General features: G+C 51.6%; 1 protein-coding gene across 1 annotated transcript in view; it reads right to left on the bottom strand.

Annotated features, from left to right (window-relative positions):
- Positions 1-18,057, bottom strand: part of SMOC2 (SPARC related modular calcium binding 2) — a 131,566-nt gene that overhangs the window by 63,298 nt on the left and 50,211 nt on the right. The window contains exon 8 of the mRNA XM_012658961.1: positions 81-267. Coding sequence (XP_012514415.1) covers positions 81-267 — 187 coding nt within the window. The remainder of the gene's footprint in view (positions 1-80; positions 268-18,057) is intronic.

Genomic DNA, 18,057 nt, shown 5'->3' with positions numbered 1-18,057 from the left:
GGGGGGGACAGGAGAATGGGGCTCTGCTTTCCCAACGTTCATGCCCCAAGCCTCTCCGCCGCCCCTAGGGTGCACTTTACCTGGTGGATGTGCCGGGAATGGGGCGCCCCGTGTCCACCAGGACGCACCAGCAGTACCCCGTGGAGGGGTGGCACTGCACCGGCTTGTAGAGCCCGCCGTGAGCGCACTCCGGGATCACCACGTTGTCGTTCTTGGGCTGCTTGGCTTCCTCGAGGGCGGACTGGTGCTCCTGGTCACAGGACGACACTGGGGCGAGGAAGGAGACAAAAGCCAGGTGAGCAGGGCCGAGGGGGCGTCTCGTGCACGGGGCTCACGGAGAGGTGTGACCGGGGGCACGGAGGACTGGGCGGAGAAGGGCGTGGCCACCCTGGGGCGCAGAGAGCCGGGAGCATGCGGGGCTCCCGGTCCCGGAGGGTCCAAGGGGCTCCCGCAATCACTGACCCACACCCGGTGTCCGTGGAAAGGGTGGACACTCTTTCCTGAGCACACAGGGAGCTCCCGGTGAGCACGGCGGTCACCTTGGACAGGTGATCCAGGCGGACTGGGTGCCCCAGGTCGGAACCGGACCCGGGGCTGGAAGCCGTCTTCTCTGGGCTCCAGAGCCGTGTGTCAAGCAGGCACGAGCCGAGCGTCCCAGGGCGGGGCTCGTCCAGTCTCAGGAGAGCCCTGGTGCCCCTCAGCTCACACGTCAGCACCCACCGCCAGGTCCGCCTGCCAGCGTGAGTGGCGAAAATCCACGCGCCCGCCTGGCTGCATCTGAGCAGAGCAGGTTCTCAATGTGTCCGAGCTGATCAGCCCAAAACGGTGGAAATTTCCACTGTGGTGTTTCTGGAACAAGCTTCGCCACCGGGAATTAGTAAAGAGGAATAGTATTCTATTAATACTATCATTACGGGTATTCTTACTCAGATCTGTGAGCCAGGCATTGTGCTCCATGAGTACTGAAACTCATTCACATAAAAATAAAACAATGACTTTTAAAAATTTCCGTATCATGCGTTGCAATGCATAAAGGTTTGGCTTGTTTTATGTCAATAAACTGGGTTTCTCCTTACTGTTTAGACATGTCTGCTTATATCCATCTTCTGCCCCAAACGGCTAAGCCAAGCACTTCAGCATGTGCGTGTGCTGACAGACACACGTGGACGTGCACGCACGCCTGACCGGCTGCAGCGTCCAGGCGGAATGGCCGTGGGGACAGCCCCTCCGTGAGGCCGGGAGTGCACACGCGTGCCAGGAACGGCAGGGCCGGGCACTCAGGATCTCTCTCCCGAGTGGGAAGTGACTTTCGGAAAGTTGTGCTCTAAGGCTGCTTTGAAACTGGTCTGCGACAGCCATGGGGTCTCAGCACCGTGAAGGTGACGCCACGCAGGCGGGACACGTGAGGGCGCCTAGTGTGCCTCTGTTCAAGACCACCCGGCCGGAGCCAGTCGCGTGCCGGCGTGGCGTGGAGGCACAGGGGACCGTCCCGGGGACTAACGACATCGTCCGTGTCCTGGCGCAGCAACCGTGCTCTGCACACGCCAGCTGTCGCCGTCACTGTTTCTCCGATGCCGAAAGAATACCTGGCCTATGATGGGCTCTCAGTGAATTTCTTTTGAGATAAATCATGGCAATAATATCAACTGTTAGAAAACCACCTGCATTTCAGCTTCTCCAGTCATTCTATTTACAAAGCAAGGATAATCACATGCGTAATTTTACGATGAGTTCATTACCGACTCTATTACCAAATGCTGCTGCTAGAGTTTTAAAAAGTATATGACTTTGTGTATTTACTGGAGAAACATGAAAATAAACGTTGCTGTTCGGATTCTTCCCTATTTCCCGTTCCCATATGACTAACAATTATTCTCCCCCTCTGCCCGCCGGGGCGCTCAGCCCGTCGCAATAGCGGCTGGTGACGACTAAAGCTGTCGCTGCCTCCGTCCAGACGGACATTTGCAGGATAACCTCAGACAGACGCCAAGGGTCACTCAAATGTCACAGCAGGTGCTCAAAATGGGTTTAATGAATAAGAGAGAAGAAGAAACTTGTCATCAACTGACATTTCATATGAATCATGCCTTTAATTTCTGCACTTCCTTTCATATACTCTGGATTTTTGCTGAGCAAATGCACGACACATAAATAAAACCCGCCCCTGAGTTAGCACGGTTATCTTAAAGAGGATTTTGCCCCAACTATAACTAGGAAATTGGTATGAAATTAAAATGGCGGTGGTTCATATTCCTTTCCTAATTGTTCAATAATTTACTTTAGATCAAGTGAATAGACTAAAATGGTGTTGAGCTAAATGCTGTTTGGGGTTGTTGCTTTGTGGAAATCCTCAAAGCTATTGGGGGGTCACTAAGGGAGCCCCCCGGGCAGCGCCAGCCCCCGCTGGTGGCGGCTGCCTTTCCCACAGGCGCCCTGAAAAACCCGTCGCTCACTGACACGGTCACCGGGCGCTTGTTCAGAAATGTTCTTAGTGCACAGAATTTATGGTGTGATCATCTGGCCACAAAACATTTTTCATGCTCTATGAAAGGACACACTGTATCTATAGAAATAGTTGTGGAAAATTCTTGCAGTATAACTCTTGAGGGTTTCATGCCATATTGGAAGGCTTATCATGAAATCATATTGAATAAACCAAAAACCTCTTAAAATTTGCTGAGCATGTTATAAAATATCGAAGCTATCACAGCAGAGTCAGACGACATCCGTGTCTGTTTGCACGAGCGCTGGGGCGGTGAGGGCCGCTCACTCACGCGAGTCCATCTGATGATCCTGGCTCTACGTGAGGAACTCAGCTTCCTGGAGAAATTCAAATTAGGTTTTCTTCTAGCAAGCCGCGATGAAGGTGAGGGTCCCGCGACAGGCTGCAGAGACACAGCTGGCGCACAGGGAGGGCGCCCGCTCGCGAAGCACCCCGTGAGTTATGCGCTTTAACAACCATTTTTCAAAGAAAAGCACCTTTGCAAAGTTGGTGGAATGTCCATTAAAAAAATACTAGTTTATTTTCTGAACTAGTATTAGATGTTTGTGACTTACAATGTGTCTGACAGTTTGTCCAAATAATATAACCAAAGGGAATTTAGATTATAACAAGCAGCTGCCAGACATTTATGAACTTAAAAAATATTAAATGCTTCTCGTGTTAACCACAGGCTACCTGTGGTTTCGGGAAGATGATGCCCGAAGCATTTTGAGGGAAGCAATGACAGATCACATCCACGCTCAAGAGAAATATCTCCGGATCTGTCCACGTTTCAATAAATTCTGTGCTGCGTGTGTGAGGTTTTCGGGCCAGCACATCTCCTCGAGAGCTTTGCGTTAACATTTAGGGAGTTGTTCGCCCTCCAACAGACAGGATCCTGAGACGCTTCTGAACCACAGATGTAGCCGAAGCTGCCCCCACGGCGACTGCCCCCGCGCCAGTGCCGTGGAGATGGAATGCCCAGACGCCGGTGGCCTTGCGGGGCCCAGCGCCACTTCCTCCTGCCGCCAGGTGTTCTGCGTCTGCTCGGTTACCTGCGCCCTTCAAGGACGCCTCTCCCGGCCCCAGACTCCCCACCATGGGCCTGTCCTGCTGTTTGCTGTTGGGGAGGTCGCCAGGCTGCTGGCCGGATGCTACGGTGTGAGCTGCTAAGGGACTCTGCGTCTCGTCTCTCCACGTTCGTCTCCTCTTGGCACGATAGACTTCCCCAGACACACCTTGCTTGCAAAGAATTCAGGAAACTGTCGCTCAGGAGCAGCCAGCACCTCGAGTTGTTCAGGAGCTACCGCCAGAGTGGACAGGGTGCCGCACGCCGCCCCAGCAGCTCCTAACTATCAAGTAAATGGACACCAAGTGTAATGTCCGTTATGTTTATATTGATTCATATCCACCTTACGCTGGCGGATTCTAATTTCTGTCTATCCCCATCTTCTGGTCCATTTCTTGTTGAGCATGAAGAGGCAATTAAGCAAATCTAATTTTTAAAGTCAAAGAGTTTTTATTTAAGTCTGAGGTCATCTTTCCGAAAATATGGCAGGCGCGCAGCTGAAACGGGGAAGAAGCAGGGTGAGGACAGAGCGACGTCTCAGCTCAGCCCCGGCCCGGCCAGACAGACTCCTATGGCCTGAGCGTCTGTGCCGGCACGGCCCCGGGAATGAGCTCCCCACCCTGACGAAAGGGATCGGGCTTCGCTCTGTCCACCCCGTGAGGACACCGTTTACGAACCCGAAATGGACCCTCACCAGACATCAACCTGCCAGTTTCCTGATCTTGGACTTCCAGTCTCTAGAGCTGTGAGAAGTAAATTTCTGTGGTTTACAAGCCTCCCGGTCTAAGGTATTTTGTTAAGACAACGTCAAACCTGTCTAACTGCTTCATAAGCTGGTTGGGAGCTGCTGATAGAATGACACACGAGTGTTTGCAAAGGGGATAACGTGTCCTGCAAAACCGAAGGGACTAGTTCAGACACCACAGATAACACCGAATAGCTCTTTTAGACACTGCAATAGCATCATGCCCTCGATGCAGATGTTTCCGGCTACAGTAAAATTATCTATCTTTTGAAAAAAGAAGATTAGTTGTATATTTTTAGTAAGGTGAACTATTTCATTAATTAAGTGTCAAAACTCTCAGAAAACAAGAAATAGAGGATAACCTTCTTTATGTGACAAAGAGTATATATATTTTTTTTAAAAAAAATCCTAAGATCATAGTTAATGACAAAAGCTTGAACGCTTTCACTTTGAAATTGGAAATATACTACTTACATTTATAATTATTCTGAAGGTCCCACAAAGACAGCCAAGGTAAGAACGGGAAATCCATAAGGATTGGAAGGAAAGATTCAGATCGTCTTTAATCACACAAGACAGGCTGTGCATGTTAAAAAAAAATTCTAAAGCATTTACAAAGAAAAACTGCTAGAATTAATAGTGAGCATGGCAAAGTCCCATGATACAAAATCAATATGCAAAAGTTACCTCTATTTGTATCTACTGCCAATGAATAATTTGAATATAAAAAAAATTAAATGTCATTTGCTATAACATCAAAAACAAAAAGTACTTAGAAATACATTTATGACAATATGTGTAAGACATTAAAAACTAAAGAGCATTACTGAAATAATTAAAGAAAACCTCAATAGATGGAGAGATATACCATGTTAATAAATGAGTAACATTACAATGTTAATTCCCCTCCAAACTGATTTGTGGATCCAATATAATTCCTGTCAAAATTCTAGAAAGCTCCTTAGTGGACACTGATATTTTGGTTCTAGAATGTATAGGGAAATGCGAAGGCCCTAAGATGTCCAAAGCTTTCTTCTGAAAGAACAGAGTTGGAGGGCAAGTATTACCTTACTTAAAAAGTCATTATAAAGCCAGTTCAGTTGTCTAGCCAGTATGTTAATAGGTTGAGGATAGCTGAATATATGAATAGAAAAGAATAAAAGTTATAAGTAGACTCAAAACTATGTGTTCAATTGGTATTTGACAAGGCACCAAAGCAGCACCATGAGGGAAAGTCTTTTTGGCAAATAATTCCAAGACAGTGGGATATCCAAATGCCAACTACGGGAGAAAAAGCCTAACTCACACCACACGTAAAAATTGTTAGAGATAATCTAGAGATCTGAACACAAAAGCTAAAAAATAAAGACTATAAAATAAAATACAGGAGAATGTCATTGTGACCTTGGTTTAGACAGAGATCGCTAGGGCAGACAGAGAAAGCCCTGACCACAGCAGTGGCATTCAGCAAACTGGACGTCATTAAATTTAGGACTTACGCTCACCAGAAGATGTCATTAAGAAAGTGGGAAGGCCAGCCACAGTCCCCGAGAAGGTATCCTAACACACACACCTGGCAGAGATTCCTGGTTATCCAGGTAACTCCTACAGATCAATACAAAAGACCAACAAGCCAATCTAATTTTTGCAAAGTTTGGACCAGACACTTCAAAATGAAAAAGACGATTGAACCATAAGTGCTTGAAAAAACTGTTCAACATCATCAGTCATCATGGAAATGCACATAAAAACCACAATGAGACATCACCACACGCCTGCTGGAGAGGACCAGATTGGAAACACCCACCCCAATGTTGGCAGAGCCCTGGGACCGCCGCAGCTCTAGCGAGCTCCTCCAGGAGTGTGGATGGTTAAGACCGCTGTGGAAACCTACTCTTTCTTATTTCTCCAATAGTAATTAAAACATTCATTCACAAAGTTACTAGTATGAGAATGTACATGGTATCTTCATTTGTAATAGCCCCAACCTGGGAGAAAAAACAAAATACCCGTTATTTGGGAAACGCAGAAACAAAGTGTGGTGTATGCACGCAGTGTGCGATCACACACGTGAACCGCAGGGACTGAGGAGGCGACACGTACCACCACGGAGGATGAACCGCAAAACCGTCACACCGACCCCGAAGGCACAGAAACAGAGGCCACCTAGCGCGTCATTCCACTTGTTGAAGCTCTGGGATGGGTAGCAGTGACCCGGTGATCAGAGTCAAACAGCAGCTGCTTCCACAGGCGAGGAGGCGCCGACCAGCAGGTGCGCTGGGCGGCTCCGGGGGGAGGACGCGCCGCCCCCCGACTGCGGTGAGTCACCTGGGCAGGTGCACGGGCCCCACGCACCTCGCTGCACACGGTGCCCCCTGCGTCCCCTCCGTGTAAACGTTCTCAGCAAACACAGTCAGTGCCTGAAGAAGTCTTGCAAAGTTCTCTCAATAAGTATAAAATAGGAATTCTAAGACATGAGAAAGTATTTGTCGCATTTTAATTGTTAATTTTTTTTTCCTTTTTGGTGTGTCTTCCAAGGGGTAGTGTCTCAGATTCAATGACATGCAAAAATACACGTGAAGGTATTTTTAAGCACTTTCCCTTCGCAGGAAATAATGCTGATTTTTTTTTTCTTTTTTAATTTTTTTCCAAGAAGGCTCAGTGTTCTACCATATGAGCACTCTATTAACCAAAGCATTTGTACCCCGAAACACGGTATAAGGAAGAGGACATGAGAATCAGTAACCACAGCCAAGTTTGGTTTTACACATGCAAGTTAGCTTTGTTTCTCGTGGCGCTCTGGGCCGTGAAGCGCTGCCCGTGTCGGCCAGCGGAGGATTCGTTAGGACGTGTGAATGAGGCCGCCAGAGTGCGTCAGATCTGGGCAGGTCCTTTGTCCCAAGGGCTCAGAGGAGCATCTGTGTGAAGCTACTCGTAGCAGTCTCTCTCGGAGGCGGTTTTCACGTCCGGCTGAATTTGGTCTGGACCAGTCTCGCTCTCCTCCCAGCTTCCCTGACGGACCTCTTCGTGGCCGGCTCGAATGTCCTGCCCTGCCCCAAACCTTGTCACTACTGTCTGGCCCGACGCCCGGCGTTTGCCGGCCTGCTGCGCTGCTCTGACGCGCGTGGACTCGTTTGTTTACTTGCGATGGCCGCTGCCAAGTCCCAGTTACTGTGGCGACCACAACCCGGTCCTGGGGACGGGGACCCTCCCCGCCTGCAGCCCGCACGTGCGCCCCGCTTCAACCGTCCGTTCCTGCTCAGGACATCGACGCCGTTATTTCCAGGAATAAATGCGTTGCGTTGGCCCACGCCCCATCTCTCCCTACCCCAGGTTTTGTGGTTCTCCCAGCGGAGGTTGGGGGCTCCTCCCCGGCCTGCAACTTGGGCTCAAACATGAGAACGGACCGTGGCTGCCGTGGTATTTAGACCTGACCCGAGCTAGGGCTCGGCCTTCCTTGTGTGCCGGGATCTGCCTTCTTGTGCCTCTGCTGCTGCCGTGAGAAGAACATTCCGGATTTTCTCACTTGTGCAAGGAAGCTGAGAGGCAGGGGGGTGGACCAGACCACCACAGCCTGGAGCCCCTGAGGGGCCCACCCAGGTCAGCGGACACATGAGAAGCAAGCACTCCTTGTCGATTAGCGACATCCTGCGTTATCTGCTATGAGGAAGTGGCTGTCGGACACACAGTCACTCTGCTGTAAGCTTCAGAGGGCAAGACCAACAGACCGATGTCTTCTATTATCTTCAAGTCTGTTCACAGTGCTTTCAGAATTGTCTCCATAAATACTCCTGGTTGAGCCACCAGGTCCCTATTTCCCCAGGCATTTCTCCCTGTGACCACAGCGGTCCCTGGCCCTGGCCTCAGACGTGCACCCACGCACAGGCGTGTCCAGCAGACCTGTCTCCGGCAGACACTGCAAGCTGGGTCGGGCGCAGGGAGCCGGTGGAGCAGGGAGGTCACGACTGGAGAAGCCACGGACCATGCGCACTCACACCAGGTCAAGGATTTCCAAGAATGCTACGGTCACGCTGATGTGTCACAACTCTGGTAGCGTCCTTTCAGACAAAGGGCCAGTTTAAGACGATGACTTTCATCCCCACACGGGACGATGGCTGCCTTAGCCAATCTGAGGCCACGAGACATACGACAGAACAACAAGCAACACAACATTAATGAACCAGTATAAAAACAGACAGCCCAGCACAAGGCAGTAACCGCAAGTGCCCAGACTAAGGTGTCTGTCGGCCACTGCTGTCCAGGAGCCGCGGGGCCCCGACTTACACGAGGTGCTCGCCTACTACGCGCAGCAGCCTGGTCAGTATACAGAGTACAACTCCCGCACCTTTGTTCTCCCGGTTTTACGTGAGTGCAAATGTACTGGGGTTCACAGACGTGAATTCTCTCTGCTTGTCTCCTAGGTACATGGTCTCGGCTAGTGGATACTAGAAACTTAACTGTTACACATAAGGGAGGTTTGCGGAGAATTTTGTGGTTTAAAAAGGATTCCACACTCAAAAATATTTCTGGAATGAAGCAGTAACAGTTGCTCAGTAGGAGCCCACTTTTCAGAAAGCGCCTGCGTCTCGCACGTAAGCAGAGCGTGGAGACGGATCATGGTAACGTCGGCGGTCAGTAGCTCGTTATGCTCTCACGTGCAGACTCACTGCACAGGACTCGGCCGGGCAGGGCTGTGGCTGGCATCTCACAGGCAAGGCGATGAATCGAGCAGCCGAGTAACTTCCCGGGAGGGAACTGAGAGCAGGGACGGGACGTGAGCCGGGTCGTCCCGGCCCCAAAGTGCACGCTCGCCGCGGCTCTGCCTCCGCAGCTGTGCCTGGATGTCAGGGCTATTTAGTTTTCTTCTTTCCGCCTGAATTTTCCAAATGTTCTACCATTTGCATGAATTATTTTTGAAATAAGAAAAAGCAAACAATAATAAACGCTTGAAAAAAAAAGTAAATGACACGGCTCCTCATGTTCAAAGCTGCTGCGAATCACTGGCTGACTTTCGCAGAGGGGCGGGGCGGTGGGCGCGGCTGGGGCTGGGCAGGTGCCGAGGGAGGGGGAGCGTGGCGGGGGGGGGCGTCCAGGGGTCGGAACGTCCACGTGGGAAACGGGACGGGCAAAGACCAGAAGCGGAAGTGGAAGGTCAGGGTCCGGCAGCTGTCGGGGAAGGCGGGTCCGGGTCCCCCTGCACTTCCTTTCCCGCCGTCCGTCATCTTTCCGGCCGTTACTGAAATCCAGGGGCGAGTTCTCCGCACAGGGCAAAGCAGGGCCGCACAGCCTTCCTCCCACGGCTACGACGCGCCGTCTTGGGCAGTCACGGGGACCAGTGTGTGACTGCATTTCCCTCCCCGTGCGCAGTCTGGCGGAAAGTTCCAGTGACACATCAGCGGAGCTGGCCCCCAGAATGCTCAAAATGGGTGAAACCGGCCCTCAGCAGCCCTCTTTTCTCGCTGATGTATCCTCTCCAGTTCTGGCCCCAACTCCAGCCTGGTTTCGTTCATGCTGTGGTCCCAGGGCCGCCTTTGTCATCCTTAATTCTCGCCCCTTGGGTCCCCCCCGCCCCCGCCCCACCGCGTGGTTGGCCGGCTGTATGCGAGGCCCCGCGCAGTGAGGGCGGTGGCAGGGCCCGGCAGGGCTGGGGCGTTTCAGCACAAGGATTCACACCCCCACCTGGGGCGCGTGAGGTTGAGCCCGTGTGTCCACAGAGGAATCTGCCATTTCTGCAGGGCACAGAGTTGCATTTCTTTCCCGAGTTCTTACTGTGACCAGCTGCTCTCAGAGCGCGGCCCGAGGATCCCTGGGGGTCCTTCAGGCCCTCGGAGGTGTTCTGTGAGGTCAGAACTACGGCTTTCAAGCCGTTGAAGTGTCCATCGCCTTGTCACTCTCGCAGCGTGTGGCCCCAGGGGGTCTGTGATGACGCCAACCATCGCAGCCTGGCGGAGCGTGTCCCTGCGCACCGAGTCCTCAGCGTTAACACGATCGCAAATACCGCAGGCAGAACCCAGTTAACAACAGTGATTTGGGATCCTCCCTAAGTTTTAGCAGTATAAAGGGATTATTACATCGAAAACTGTGGGGACTGCTGAATTAGACATAAACTTGGATTATTCAAGGGGAAGAATTTTGTGGTTTTTATGTATTTAAATCAGCACATAGCAGGTCTCACAATCGTGCAAATGGACGTAGCGGGCTGAGCGCCGGGTGCAATGCGCAGACCTGCTCGCGCCTCGCCATAGCGGTGAGAGTTTGGTCCATCGCCGGCCCCGCTGGGCAGTGGGGACAACTGAGTCTGAGTGGCTGGACCCTGATCAAGGCTTGGGCAGTCAGGGAATATCCGCTGTGAGACCCGGGGCCCTGGCTCAGTGTCCGACAGCACTGATGTTGGTGAAACCAAGACGCTGGAGCGTGACCGTGGGGCAAGAAGTGGGTAATCACCACGGAAACCGGGGCCTGCACTGGAGAGGCGCGGAGTCTCCGGGCAGATCACAGCGGAGCTTCTGGAAGACGCCAAGCGCTGTGCCCCTGATCGAGAATGAGCCGGGGTCACAGGCAGCCCCAGAGCCCGGACGCCGGCGTCCTTGAGCTACGCGACATTTTCCTGCTGCTCAGCCTGGTTTAGCCTTCGATGTTTGCGGCGGATTCAGAGGGTCCTGCCCACGTTCGCTTTCCGCAGAGAAGACAGGCCCGCGCTCGGCTGCCTTCCAACTTCACCAAGACTCCGAACCCCCGGGAGGGTCACCTGTCCACTGCAGCCACGCACTCCCTGTCCAACTGTCCACACCCCAGGTCCGCCACCTACCCACTGTGCTACTGTCGTCCATAAAGGTACTTTTCCAAACAATGTTTTAGCAGCTCTGCTAATAGGTCAAGGTACACACACCCCCAAGGCTTAGCAGGGGAAACTAAGCAGGAAAGTGTCGTTATTAAAGCTGCGTCACAAATGCGTGTTCATTTCTCACGTTATGCCCTGATATCTGCTGTCACTGTAAGCCACAGAGTAACTGCTTTAAATGTTCAGCTGCAAACCCAGCAGCTCGGTGGAGAACCGTACCCTGGGGACACTAACCCTGGGCTGTGTCTGACGCCCACGGCCCGCACTGTCCCCAGACGCCTCCCCCTTCCTCCCGGCCCGAGGACCCTGTTTAGTTTGAGGCCCGTCCTGACAGGGAGAAGCTGAAAGAAACACTTCGGCAGACGTGTGCAAACAGGACAGACTCTAAATATTTAACTTGTGCAGAGCAGCAGGGACCACAGGAAGCGCACCGCGGCCAAAGCCACCTAATAAGGCAGGGTTTCTGCGCCGGTTTATGCAAGGGGCCGTCGTCGGCCTCACGCCGCCCTCTGTGCATACGCCATGTCCAGGGTTTGTTTTGATTTGGAAGGAGCAGTTCCTTCCTCCCACGGGGTCTGCAGATCTTCAAGGCGGTCGGGGAGGGCAGGGCACCAAGTTCAGCCGCTGCAGATCGCATCGGCATGTGTCCCGCGGTGTCGCACGCCGACCGCCGGCACCCGCATTTCCCTGGCGATTTGAGCAGAATTACTCCGAGGTGTTAGGAGAAACCTGAGCTCTACAGACACCTGCAGATGCTCCAGGCAGACGCCCCCACCTTCCCCACATGGGCCCTCGCACGTCGTCACCTCTGTGATGTGACTCACACCGGAATGTTCTGCCAGTCTGCCAGGCCTGGTGGCAATGCTGGTGCTCCCACGGAACGCCAGTCTCGCGTGACCTCTGCCACCCGTGACACTCACAGGGGTCCCACGCCACCCCTGCTGCCCCAGCCCTGCTAACCCACCCGCGACAGCAGGCCTGCCTGTGGGGCCCTCGCCCCCTGCCCCCCACGGGTGCTCCCGGGCCTGGGCCGATGCCCTGCGTCACCTCACCAGCCCCTCCACCCATGTGCCAGGTGCAGTGTTTGGTCCCTGAACCAGCGTTTCGAGCCACGGAAATCACGCATTCAGGGAGCAGAGGGCTGCAGGGGACAGAGCTGCATTTCTTTCCCGAGTGGGCGACACTCTCCTCCCATGGTCAGCCCCTGTGGTGTGCATGAGGCTCCGAGGCCACCAACTCCAGAGAGGGACACAGGTCCCTGGCCCTCTGGTCACTGTAGCTGGTTCAGGGGTGGACATATGACCTAAGACCGTCACTGGAATAAGTTCTGGATTGTTCATTATTTTTAACCTTCACTGTATTGGTTGTTGTCAGGCTGCCACATGCAGGAGCCCGAGAGCCAAGCTGATGACAGGGCGGAGGGAGACACGGATCCTGACACTGCAGCGTGGACACCAGGGCACGCAGGGGTCGTCATGCCAACAGGTCAAAGGCTCTTTATGTGAATCACTTTTCATCTGGCTACGGGCACTTGCTACCTCCACGGCTGAGATGAACTCTCATACTCTTGTGTGTCTCACCCGCCTGGCGCCACAGACTGTCATCCCCGGACCTGCTGCTCCGGCCTCACCTGGGGGCTTACACCCCTCCCTGCCAGAAGGTGTCTTACGACAGGATGCCCAGGTGACCCGGTGCACACGTAGGTAGCAGCTCCGCTCCACCAGGTAAACGCCAAGTCAGTGGAGAAGCAAACGAGTATCCACAGCTTTAAACGTGAATTTCCTCACCCCAGAACTTTCATTAGTCCTGAGTAAATTTATCCCAGGAAATAATCCCAGAAGTACGGAACATTGTATGGATAAATATATTCCTCATAGAATTATTTATACCAAAATACTAAAAGAGTGTAAGAATCTATTCTTAAGAAATAGATTCAGTAAACTGTGTTATATCATGCAATGGTGTAAAATGGTTGCACAAAAACATGCCATAGAAAGTATCCCGCAAGTGCTGCTGCGCACAGAAATCATCCGCAGGACTCGTTGGAGACTCTGGGTCCCCGAGCCCCGTCCAGCAGGACGCAGGTTCAGCAGACGCTGCCTCAGAGACGTCACTTTTCCGGCGGCCAAGATGGCTACATACGGATAACACTTGGAGAAACGCTGCTGTAGGTGACACGGAAAAATGCTCACATTCTGTGAAGTGCAAGAGATCACGTATGTGCAGCCCTGTGTAACACGGTACGTTACACCCGCCAGCCTGGATGATGACTCCCGAAGCTATTTCACTTTCGTTGCCCTTGGTTGCTGATATTTCCTACAACATACAATTTCTACAACATTTTTACCTTTGTACTAAGCAAAAGGATGTTTTCGATATTTGTTCTGGATGCAGCGCACCTGCAGCCCAGCAGGGCCGGCTCCCAGGCGGCGTCCAACCGGAGCGGCCCTGCTGGCGGTCATGACAACGAGAGTGACAACGAGAGGGGACCTTGCAGAGTCCGGCTCTGCAGACGGGGCGTGGAATCCGGACCCACCTGCTCGTCGTCCGGAGGTAAGACCCGCACGGCTCAGTTACCCATCAGTGAGTCATAAACTTCTCTGTGAGTTACAGGCTCTTGGAAAAGACGAAGGGATGAGAAGAGAAAAGAAGAAAAGGTTTTTTTTAAAAGTACACTGCCCCCCAAAAAGAAATAAATAAAATAGAAATAAACACAAGCAAGGGTATAGAGAAGTTCTTGCCAACAATCACACTGTTCCCTGCCCATCACAGAGCGCTTAAAATACGCTTCCAGTAATTACAATTACGTTATCTTCCGTTCTCCCCTCTCGCGTTTTCTTTTTAGATTCTTTCCCAGATTATTCGGAGCCTTTCTCCCAGGTTTGTAAAAGTCCCAAAAGTCTCGTGGAAACAATGCCCAAGGCAAATGTTTCAAACTCTTGTCTCATAGCATTTTCTTTGATGTCTCTGTTTTGTCAAAGAGGGGCACTGCCCAGAGGAGTGGAAGCCTAACCCAGGTACAGTGTAGGACTCGCTGAAATGCTGGCTCCTTCCCAGGAGTGGAGGGTCAGTAGGAAAGGACCCCGTGACCGGCTCTGGCAATTCTGTCCAGTCCTCCCCATTCCTGAGCCCTGCGCCGAGAAGCGGCATCTGTCTCGCTGTCTTCCTGGGCGGCCTCCCACCTCTCATTTCCTAACTCCTAAGACTTTGGTTCTAGTTGCCTTTAATTCTATTCCCATCCAGCCGCTCACCGTGGCCATTTTATGAATATTTTTAAATCTTAAAACTGTTTCAGAGCCAAGAAAAAGGTCCACACAGATACGGTCAACTGGTCTCTAACAAAGGCGCGAAGGCAACTCCTGTAGTCAGGGCGGTCTCTTCGGCAAACGGTGCTGGAGCAACTGGACATCCGTGTGCAAAAAAAAGAAGAAGAGAAAGAAAACAGAGAAATGACTCTAAACACAGATCTTACACGCCTGACAAAATGGATCATAGACCTGAATGTAAAATGCAAAACTATAAAATTCCTAGAAGATCACGTGGGAGACAATCTAGGCGACCTTGGGTTTGGTGGTGACTTTTTAGATACAACATCGGAGGCACAGTCCATGAAGGAAGCCATTGAAGCTGGACTTCAATAAACCGAAAACTGCTCTGCAACAGACGCTGTCAAGAGGATGAGAAGACAAACCACAAACAGGAAGAAAGTATTTGCAAAATACACATCTGATCAAAAACTTATGTCCAAAACATACGTATAAAGAACACCAAAAACTCAACAATAAGAAACCAACCAATTAAAAATCAGACAGAAGATCTGAACGGACACTTCACCAAAGAAGCTACACAGATGTCAAACAAGCACATGAGAGATGCTCAGTATTAACAGTCGTTAGGTGAATGCAACTAAAACAATAACGAGACACCACCGCACGCTTGTGAGAATCGCTAAAATCCAAAAACCGACGACACCACCAGGTGCTGGTGAGGCTGCAGAGAGACAGGAACCCTCACCCACTGCTGCTGGGGGTGCAGGATAGCGCGGTCACCGGGGAGGCGTTTGGCCGCGTCTTACGGAGCCGCCCACAGCCTTGCCACGGCACCCAGCAATCACGCTCCTGGGCGTTTCGCCAAATGTATCGAACCGCACGTCCACAAGAGCCTGTACATGAACATTTAAGCCGCTTTATTCATAATTGTCCCAAAGCGGAGGCAACCAAGCTGTCTTTCAAAAGGTGAAGAGTTAACCACGGTGCATCTGACAAGGGCTGTTGATCAGCACTGAAAAGGAGCGAGCTGCCAAGCCAGGAAAGACGGAGGAATCCAAAACGCGTGTCATCACTGAGCGTGAGACGCCAGCCTGGAAAGGCCAAGCTCTGTGATCCCAACCCCACGGCCCTGCGGAAAAGGCAAAGCCACGGGGACGGGAAAGACCCCCGGGGTGGGGAGGGCGGGTGACCAGGTGGCGCACGCAGGACTTGGGGCAGCTAAGCTATTCCACGTGGCACCGCCACCGTGCGTCTGTCCAGACTCACGGAAGTTCGACGCCCAGAGCGAGCCCCGACGTGGGCTGTGGAAGTCGGTTGATGGCAACACGCCAGCGTCGGCTCGTCAGTCGTAAGGAACGCGCCACACCGATGCGAGACGCCGGTTCCGGGGGGGGGGGCTGGGGGTGGAGGGGTATGCCGGGACTCTGCTTTCTGCACAGCTTTACTATCAGCCTAAACCGCTCTAAAAATAAAGAATGTTAAATAAAAATAAAACAGTGCTGGATAACCAAAGGGAAGACATTGAATATTTGATTCTGACATCGGACACTGACTCCCCCCACGTGGCCCTGTGCGGGGCCCCCACCTGCTCCACACAACCGCTCTCACCCACGCAGGACCCAAGTCCCCGCGTCACTACGCTTTCTCCCTGTCCTTCCGCTCGCTCAGAACTCTAAATCGTTACGTCGTCACCTCTAAAAACGACTAAAAATGTTACGAGACCCCATAGGAGGCTCTAGGTGTTCAGTGTTCTATTAAGCACCTAGTAGATACTCAGCATGGCTTTGCAAATTATAAAAAGGCACAAAAAGAAAATAAAAGGCAGTAAGTTTTAAACACAGAAGTAAGACGTTAAGCAAAGAGAAATAAGTAGTTTATTAACTATGTTTGCTTCAACCGAAATTTTCTTATACTCCCGTAATTTCATTTCTAACGGGGTTTGGTTGCAATACACGGCAGGTGTCAAACACTGAAGCCGTGGATTCAGATAGAATATTTTAGCATTCGTAAGAAAACATAACGACTGAAAATGCTTAACATTTTTTAAAAAATTATTGACCTAGTAAGATCTCTGTTCCCAACCAAGCATTTTAAAGGAAATTTTCTCATTTTTCCTTAGTTTCGAAAACTGACCCCTACAATGACGAAAGTGTCCTCCATCTCCTCCGCACAGTTGCCCCAAACCAGAAAAACAAACCGATTTCCAAGTTTCCAAACAAAAGAGGAAAAATGCCTTTTAGTTGAGACTAATCTTGGAAAATTTATTTCCCAAGTTAAGTTCAAAACGTTATGAGCCATAAAAACACGGGGTTAGAGAGGATGCTTCCTCGTCAAGAATTTCATTATAAATAAAGACGCGGGGCCTCTCTCCGGCTTCGCGGCCGCCAGCCAGCCGCGCTCAGAGCATCTTCCCCGACGGTCCTCGCAGCGCCGTGCGTCCCCCAGTGCGGCCGGACGTGCCGCACACGCTGCGTTCTGCAGAGCCCAGCTCTGCACGAGGAGTGCTAAGATATCAATTACAAAGGCTGCAAATCCCTTTGAGGCTTTGTAGCTTGGTTAAAAATTTCAGTTCTGAAAGCATGTTAAATCCACAAGCATGCAAACAAAAGATAAGTCACCTATTACAAGGATTTGTTATAAAATCTTAAATGCTGTGTTTTATATACAAGAGACATGATTAGAAATTGCACTCAGTATGCACTTTATCAGAGATTGCAGGCTGTGTATAAACACGCAGGAGCACGCGTGGGTGGCGGGGGACTCCCAGCACGCAGAGGTGACAGACACATTGCTGGGGCTTCTTAAAGCACACGCACTTCCTTCTTAGTTAACTCGAACTGTCCTTGGCTAGTGTTCATAAAAATAGTAGAAAAGAATCACAGATTAAAAATAACTATTTTATATGAAATATCAGTAACCATGGAAAAAAACAGCAACATTTGGGGGAAATTCTCACTTTCATCTTCAGCCAACATTTGATACTCTGGAATAAATTCCACCTGGTTCAAACTGGAAACGTGTGTCAGAGACTGCTGAGAAACCACCCACATGGCTTTCACTAGCATCCCTTACTAGGCTACGGGGTTCCTACCGCACGGAGACATTGCGGCGAAGACACCTGGGAGGGTGGGGCTCGCGGCTGAGCGGGGGCCCGGGGGAGACCGGTGGCCAGTTTCACCTCCATGCGGAGACGCTCTACCGACAGGCTTCACTCTCAGTGCAAAAAATCCAAATACAAGACACACTGATAGAAATAATTCTATTCTGCTTGTTATAGGCTCAAAATTCACATTGAAACCTTAACTGCCAGTGTGACATATTTGGAGCGGGGGCCTTTGAGAAGCCAGTTAGGGATAAATGCGGTCACGGTGATAGCGGGGCCCTGACGCAGGACGACAGAGGAAGGGGAAGAGACAGCAGGGGACACAGGGCAGGACCACGCGAGCACACGGGAGCAGGCGCAGGCTGAGAGTCGGAGACCGCGCAGGAGCCGGCCCTGCAGCACCCCCACCGGGGACCCCAGCCCGCAGCACCGGGGTAAAGCAGATTCCTGCTGCTCACGCGGCCCTGACGTTGCTGGTGGTGACGTAGCAGCAGCCAAGCTGACTCACGGACGCAGTAAAATGCGATCTTTGAAGAAAGCCCACGGAG

This window comes from Propithecus coquereli, unplaced genomic scaffold (assembly GCF_000956105.1).
Source record: "Propithecus coquereli isolate 6110/MARCELLA unplaced genomic scaffold, Pcoq_1.0 Scaffold591, whole genome shotgun sequence".
NCBI lineage: Eukaryota > Metazoa > Chordata > Mammalia > Primates > Indriidae > Propithecus > Propithecus coquereli.
This window is presented reverse-complemented; position numbering and strand designations above follow the sequence as displayed.